We start from the raw sequence: 8,773 nt of genomic DNA on the forward strand, positions 1-8,773 counted from the left end.
GGTTCCACTGTGTGTGCCTGCGCATTTACATCGAAGTGAAAAACACCAGCTACTTTATCTTGTCAGTGAGACACTGCTGATTTCAGATGAGAAGGTCTTCAAAGGGGAACGCCTCCATGCGCCCATCTTAAAGAGAGACGGGGAGATCGCTTTGATGCAACAGTAGGGTGCAGCGGGCCCCTTTGATTCCATTTGGAGGGATTGTAATAGGGGAGCAGCCCTTCAGGTAAGGCCTCTTCCACCTGCTTGCTATTATGTTCGGCTGTCAGTCGCCCAGCAGGGGAGGGAGAAGTGCAAACAGACGGGCCTCGCACCCCCGGAGCATACCGAACATTTCCCACCGCCAACCCCTGCCTGAAACAAAGCCTTATCTAATAACTGCACACTTGCTGCAGAAGAAGCTCAGAAGTTGCCAAACCTGTGAACTAATTCTTAAGGGACAGAAAACTTTCAATATGGGTTGAAAAAAAGACATGAAAAGAAGAGATTACAGAACATAGTCTCTGTGGTGCAGAGATACAGCCTATTTACTGTATATTTTACTATTAAAGTGCCTGTTGGTGATGCTATTGAAACAGTTTTCACACCACTGATTCCCAATGCAAGAAAATAAGTTTGGGGTGGTGTAACAACATGTAAAGGATTAAGACTTTGAATTTCACAGAGGGATGACACATTTGAGCAAAATGCAGTTTGATTCTGTTATTTTGTTAGAACCCACCGACAGTAAATGTGTAGTCTATAATGACTTTTTAACAGCACTCATATGTGTGCTGACTATCGGATACTTAATTAAATAACAGTAAATATTGCCTGGGGGAATTCTACATTTTAAACCCACCTTTTCCAGCAGCATACACTTCTGCATTGTATTATCTTTCTACATAGACATTTTGACAATGTCCTTTTGATTTTAATCACAGGTCTAGGTGCTATATAAATACTGCCTTGAGCAAAGATACAGGAGACCCGAAAACAATGACCAATCAGAGCAGACCTGAGCTTTTAAGTGAGCGGGGCTTAAAGAGACAGGCGCTAAAACTAAACGTCTCTGACAGAAGGCGAATTCAGGTATATTCAGACCGACAGCAAAGAAAATTGTTGTTTCATAAACATTAACATGTTCTAGCTAAAACCCAAAATAAAAGCAGGAATTTGAGAAATAGTAGAATATGACATCCATATACAGTAACTATTGAAGAAATCAGACGACACTGAGTCCAGCTCTTTGATACGAGGCTGATGCAATGCTACAGCCTATTCTTAAGCTCCAAAGAAAAAGATCAAAGTTATTAGCCCTGCAATTCTGCTGGAATGAAAAAAGCCAGGCAGGCCAGCCTCCACCATTTATCACCAAGTCTAGAGCCTTTAGACTGAGCACAGAGATATTCTTTTAGAAGACACAGACAACACATCTGACACAACTTCTGAAAGAGATGAACTGCCCTCAGAAAGAAAAAGAAGAAGCACTCAGAACAAATAAGCTGCATATCTCATTGTAGTGAGGGTTGCAAGTTGGAATTGTAGTTTTCACAAATAGGATTTGACAAAACATTTATTTAGCAAGAGGCCTTCTTGCTCTTATGAGGCAGCCACAATTAGCAGAGAACACACTTCAAAGTCCTTTAAGACAATTCAAAATGAAAAGACGTTAGCAAAACTAATTAAAACCCTATTATCCAAACACTTTCTGATAAAACTTGGCAACCCATGGGGCCAGGCGCTGGAGACATTTTAAATCGCCATCCAAAGTCTGAGTTTAACGTCTGCGTTGGCGACATGCAAATTCCCCATCTTTCACCACACAATGTCTTGGTTCCTCACAAGAATGTAGAGCACATAACGTTTGCGAGCCAAGTCAACATGAGTTGTTGTTACCGCTTGTAGTCTACACAAATTAAGTGTTTACCTAAGGAAACTCTAATACATTGTGACTTAGTCCGGGCTATTATTTTATCTCATTTAACTAACATTGTTTTTTTTGGGAACACAGCACTTGTATCAAAGGAGCACTTTTAATAGTGAATTCTGAATGTTGTGGTAATGAAACACGAACAAATTACCATCTTCTTCTCACTCTGAAGAAACAACAAAAGCACCAGCGCACAATGCCAGGCATCTGCAAGCATGAGAATGGTGTGCTGGGTGTGACAATCACTTTGACTGACAGAGACAACAGAGCACTTCAGAACAGACCTCAAATCTGGAGTGTAACATATTTTCATGCACAGTCTGAAGGGAAGCAGCTTTTAGGAGAGCAATGTCTCTAATCTTTTTATCAATATCTGTCCACAAAAACACCAGAGTCCCTTGCAGTGCTGCATGAGCCCTGCTTACCGCTTCCCTTAGCTTCATTACTAAACAAGTCACATAATGTACTCCTCTATTTCATCTCCATTACATTGGTTCAAATTCATCAAAGTCGTCAAAGCAGCAATACATTATAAATGGTATAATCCTGCATCACACAGCCTGCTCTACAGTCACAGTCCGACAGACGCGCACACACACACCTTCACATATACACACACCCACGCACCAAAGCAAAATTATGTCCAGCCAAATGCTATCTGAGGGAGGATGGGGGATGGGCGACGGTTATACAAGCATGTTTACAGGACATTTCCTGTGGCTGTGCCTTGGGAGCATCATCTGTCCTCAGACAAACAAACATTCAAGAATTCCCAAAGCCGAAAGCCATTTTACTTTTTACAAAAATACTTTCACGTCATGTCTTCCTCTATTAAAATTGCGGTCACTAATTATAGCGATATCAAGTTGCATAAATACCTCAGAATTATACAGGCAAAGTTGGAGCAAGTAGATTTTACAGACTTGCTAAATACTATAGTTTATTTCTTTTTCATAATAACACTCCATGTGTGTCAACCATTCATTACTGTGTATACCAGGGAGGAAGCATCACTCTAGCTGTTGTTCAGGCGTGGGCATGAGACTCACTGTCAGCTAACATAATAATGGGCTGTCTTGTAGTTCAAACTGAGCTAATCTGGCTGCACTCTTTAAAGCTTGTGAAAATTAAATGTTTGCATGGATTTATAAATCTTTTCAAAGAAGCAATATTTTTGCTTTAAAGTTGTTGTTTTCTAAACTGTGAAGACTGGACAGAAAATAAACCTTAAAAATGTGCAATAAAACTTCAAGTGGAAATTGGTCACTTTGTAAATTGTCCCCCAAAGAGTTTTCAAGAGGCATTATTGTTGGTGCCACTGTCGCAACAACAACAACTCTGTTTTCAGTTATTTCTGCCCTACAAACAGCACAGGAAGGACCCACTCCCTGCACAAAGGAGACCTTGATAACACATATTTTGTCTGTTGGTTTTAATATTAACAAGATGGATCTACTTGTTCTTATATTGTTAGCAACATTGCTACAGCTATCAGCTATTGCACAAAACAACCTTAAAACCTTAAACAAAACCGATCCCAGTTCCTTGATAAAGCCACAGGCGTAGTATGAATTGGTCGACTGGTTTTGTCCCTTACTGATCTAGCTAAGCAGAATGAAGTTTTCCTCTTTGTCTGCTCCGTCATTGGGCCTCTTGTTGTTGGTAGCTTTCCCTCAGTTAATGTCAGCAAGCCAACTGTATGTTACAGGCGCATTATGACAGGAAGTATACAAGTGGTTGTTGGAAGATAGTCATGCACCAAGATAAACACTCCTAAATATTTTTCCTGGGAGCTGGCCGGAATATCCACTGATGAAAGCCTAATGAATATTGGATTTACAGTACATGACAGGTGGGGAGAAAAATAGACTTTAAATGGGATGCCCATGGTGCTCTGTGTGTGTTTGATGTAAGTGATAAAACATGATGAGGTGTTCTGATACACAATTCAACTATGATGGATGCTGTGCAGGAGTAAATGTATTCCTCTGACATATCTAATATTTTGTAAAAATAGAAAACCTTGCATTCTCAAATTGTTTATTTTTCAGTTTATTCCATGGTTACGTATGCAATGACTTGCTAACATGAACCATGGGCATTTTCAAACTGCTGGCTGTAGCTTAATATTTATGCTACAGACTCCACCATGATAACACATTTAGGTAGAAATATAAAGAACCACACTTCCCAGAATCTAAAACTTTTAATGAAAGCAATACCACATTTGCCTGATTGAATAATTGTGGCAAAACGTTATTTATTTTTCTACTAAAACTGAAAATCAGGCTTCATAGATCAGTTAATTATCACAAGTGTACTAACCAATATTTTGTGTACCCTTGTTATCCACATCGTCTCGCCATTTTACTGTTACCAGATAGATTTCAAGTATACAACATTTGACTCCAGTGATGCCTGGCTACTTGTTGCCTGAGTGCTTTGTAGACAAACCAACCTACCACGTCTAAAATGCATCATTACTGGCCTCGTATCTGTGGTTTCTCCCAGCCCACTCACAAAGAGATAATTAGTAAATTTAGTGTATTCAATTACTGCAGTCAAGCGGAGGGATTAATAAGAGTCAGCAGTTGTTATTTACACCAGGTGTGAACAGTCAAAGCCAGCCACAGATAGTAAGGCTAAGCTATTTACAGCCTCTGCAGATAGATGCTACTCACACCTGGAACGAATTATCCATATCACCAAATTCAAATTGTAATAGGGTTTGGGAAGGTTTAAACCAGGTGCCTCATCATGGCCAACAAAATATTCATTACAATGGAGATATGACTTTTCATTAACATGTTCACATATAGAACAGACAGATTAACATCACAAATGTATATATATTTAGATCAAGAGCGGCTATTAAATCCCTAAAACCAAGTCTGATCCCACCTTCCTTTACTACTTCATTATTTCAGCCATATTAAGTTATGCAGCTCCACAAGCATTCGAAACTGCAACAGCTTCACTAATGTGTGTGTCAAGCCATTTTACAAGTGATGTATTAACATGAAAGTCAACCTTGGCTTAACGGGCCTCATTCACACAGACAGCACATGTGAAGACAGATGAATTATGGTTTACTATTCAAGTTTGAAACATGAGATGATTACTATTAAAAACAGGCTCCATTAAAGGTCTTCCAGTAATGTCACCACTGATGGCAGGTCATAAAGGGTCATAAACCTTTGTTGCGTCCTAAGTTAAACACCATCAATAATTTACTTCCTGCGCTCTCACTCCTCCCCTGACTGAAACTGGGCTTTCCAGTTGAGGACTGATTCATTAAAAAACAAGACAAACACAAATCAAGATTGCTTCCTGTATCTGGTTGAGTTGTGGGTGATTTCAAGAGACTGGACACCTAACAAAGAGGGGATGGAATCTAATAGAATCTCAACTTTTTGAGATTTTCTACATCCATAAATAAAAAAGCATTCAAAGTCATAACTCATACCCCACTGTCTTATATGCATATTACAACCTGGAGTGTTAAGGTTGAAGTGGTATTTGGTGTTAGAGGCCCTGGACCTTTGACATGCTGCAACTGAGTATGTCCCATGAATAAACCATTCATCAGGGTGTTCTTGTCCACCTGCAGCGCCCTGCCCACTGACAGAACCGCTTTCCTGCAAAAAGGTAAGAAATAGGTTTGGCCTTCATCTGACCTCAGACATAGTAGACCTTTACAACGGTAAGGCATGATGATCCAAATGCTAAGTGCTCCTAACTGTTTTTGTTGACCTAGAATTGAAACAGTGTGAACTAAATCCAGTATCTCATTCGAACATGCTTTACAGTAGCTATCCTAAATGTCATTTTGGTTAACCATTGCGGTTTAAATAACTGCTTTGGTCTGTAGTTTTTTTTTGTGTTATCAATCTCTTCATGCTTTAGAAGAGCATTACTGTCCATCTTATTAAAATAACTAAGAAGGTTTATTATCAGAAAGAAAAGTAAAGGCTTTAAAAATTGCACACTAGTTTTGCTTTTTTTACAACCCAGATAACTGCTCAATACACAATACACAAAATAAAGGCCTATCTTGGCATAATATGGTATACAATTGATAATGCCTGAATATTTCTGGCACATAAACTAAATTAGGTGTGCACACAGTCACAAATGCATACAGATTCATCAAGTGCAGCACCAGAAAATCCCAGTCTTAATGTGAAAAAGTGTCGACATTCCAGCCCCAACCCGCTTAAATATGTCCACGCCTAGGTGGTATTTTAGAAGTTGATGATTGCCTGGTTCACAAGAGCACATGAAATGTGTAGGAGTGGTGATGAACGCATGAAAAGTATGATGCTTCCTCACAGTAAAAGGTTGACAGGGCCCTGCTTAACTGTGAAAAAAAAACATTATTGCATTGATTGATGGGTTAGTGATTGCAGTGGCGTTACTGCTGTGGCCTTCCCATCCTCTTCCAAGCCAGCTAGTTTCCATATGTATTAGGCCTCTATATTTCTAATCTTTCTCCATTTCACAGACACACTTCTGACGTGAACGGACCAAACTACTATTCCCTCTGGGATACAGCAGAACAGGAAGTTCCCTTTAATCAGCATAGTGGAATTTGAGAGGACAGTGACCCATGACAAAGTGCTTGCATCCTCACACAGCTCTCATTCAAACACTTTTCACTAACTTCTCATAGGTGACTTTAAAACCTTTTGAAAGCATTATTTGACAGAAACTCCATCTCTGCACTAATAATTTCCAAATGTCTGGCTGCAGCTTTAAAATACGTTATGAGAGCAGTACAAACACCGTTGATAGTTTTGTATAGATAAGCCTTGCATGCATGGATGCAGAGACAAAGAACAACAAATGTCTTGAATTTACAACAACCTCTGAAAAATGAATTGTGTGTGCTTTTGGTACATTACATATACGTTTCCACCAGTTATAACCAACACATTTTTCCCAATTGGATACATTCATTTTCAGCTCCTGGTGGCCAGGGGTACTTACCCTGTAAGGCCCCGGTTGTAATTTTACAACATCACTTTAAGTTATCCTAAAAAAGTCAGTAAAGGTTTTTTTTTTTTGGTTTTTTTTAAAGACTACATTTACATACTCAACATGTCTTTTTGTTCAGCCTCACAATGCTATTTGTTAGTAAATGTGTTTATAGGTCCCGCGGTCTGGCCATAAACTCACACAACTTCCAAATCTCAAAACCAACAACTCTTTGTTTTATTGGATTTGGATTTGTCAGATTTGTCAAAAGTAACATGCCTCAAACATTTGTTTTTGTAATATCACAATGTCTAAAAAATGTACATATTTACTTATTGTGGAATACATTCAACACATTTTATTTTTGATTTATTTTATTTTACATTGCAATATTACACAATGTACCAGAAAACTTACAAAAACGTAAAAAAATGTGAAAACTTTCATTTCTGCACCAGAGGCTTCCTACAATAATATCTGTAAGGTAAAAAAGAAATTGCTAATGTTTTTTCTATATTTGGGCTTTACAGGGTTAAATAGATTTACTCGAGTGCAATGTTGAGGTACTTGTACTTTACTTGAGTATTTCAATTGTTTGCCACTTTGTATTTAACTTCACTATAATTCAGAGTTAAATTGTGTATTTTTACCCCAATATATTTATTGAATATCGTTAGTTAGTTAGTTAGTTAGTTAGTTAGTTACTTTGCAGATTTGATGTGAAATATTATCAACACTTAAACAAGACTTCCGTTAAGCCTGGAGTAAAAGGAGCTGCAACTTTAACGGATTTGACAACACTTAATGCATCGATATTTAAAATCAAAATATATAATATAAACTATTCTGAAATGGCCCGGTCTGAATAATGAGTACTTTTACTTTTGGTACTTTAAGTATATTTTCATGCCAATTATTTTCTACTTTTACTTTTTGATTGCAGGACATTTCCTTGCAACAGAGTATTAATACACTCTGGTGATTCTACTTTTACTTAAGAACACGATCTAAGTACTTTTCCACCTCTTCCTGTGGCTCAGCTTCAAGGAGACGATCCCATTCAGACACTAACACGGTACACTTAAATACGCTGCAATGAATGCATCTTTGCAAGTCGCCTGTGGTTTTCAGGTAGCTAGTACTGTTATACAACATTATTTCTGGATCCAAAAGAGGGACACATGCAGTGTTGAGCTACTTACTCTTCAGCGCATTGATGAGCATATTCCCATCCTTTATGAGATCTTTGATGAATTTATTAGTCCGCTCCAGCTCTATTTCATGGCATTTCAGACGCTCTCTGAAGTCAGGACTGTCCAGAAAAGAGTCACTGAACTCCAAAGTGGGGAGTCCCATTTTAGATCAACGATAAAAAGTTACCTTCAAACTTAACTTAGCGAATAAAAGTGTTTGCTTTGCATCACGTAGCTCCACTGAGATACAGCCGTCTCCAAACTCCCCCCCAAAAGTTTTCTTGCTCCGCTAAGTTCCTCACTTCCGCTTTGGTTTTTCTCAAGGGTTTTTCGGTTACCTATCGTAAAAAAATAGTTTTTGTGTGACTCCTACTGGTTAAATTTAGGATAGTTGTAGTCGTAACTGTAGTCGGTGTCTAACTCAACGTTTAGGGAATACATGTTACACCAGACTGCAAAGTAAATGTACCGTATAAAAGGTGCCTTTCACTTAATTTAATCTCAATCATGAAAAACGAATCCTTAAACGGAGTAGTTCTATTACTTCATTGTAGTCCTAAATTAAAGCAGTTTAGTTTTCTGTATTCTTAAATAAATTTGACCCCCCCCCCCCCCCCCCCACAATTGCTCTCCTTATGGGATCAACCCTTAATCACTAAAAGAAATGCAGTATGGAAATATATATTACCAG

General features: G+C 38.4%; 1 protein-coding gene across 4 annotated transcripts in view; it reads right to left on the bottom strand.

Annotated features, from left to right (window-relative positions):
- The window catches only part of LOC134880854 (rho GTPase-activating protein 42), a 61,726-nt gene extending 53,370 nt beyond the window's left edge, over window positions 1-8,356 (bottom strand). For all 4 annotated transcript variants that reach the window (XM_063907966.1, XM_063907965.1, XM_063907964.1 and 1 more), the window contains exon 1: window positions 8,092-8,356. In XM_063907966.1, the coding sequence (XP_063764036.1) occupies window positions 8,092-8,245 (154 nt within the window). In that variant the 5' untranslated portion in view covers window positions 8,246-8,356. The remainder of the gene's footprint in view (window positions 1-8,091) is intronic.
- Window positions 8,357-8,773: the final 417 nt, after the last annotated feature.

Source organism: Eleginops maclovinus, chromosome 18 (genome assembly GCF_036324505.1).
Source record: "Eleginops maclovinus isolate JMC-PN-2008 ecotype Puerto Natales chromosome 18, JC_Emac_rtc_rv5, whole genome shotgun sequence".
In the NCBI taxonomy this organism is placed as follows: domain Eukaryota; kingdom Metazoa; phylum Chordata; class Actinopteri; order Perciformes; family Eleginopidae; genus Eleginops; species Eleginops maclovinus.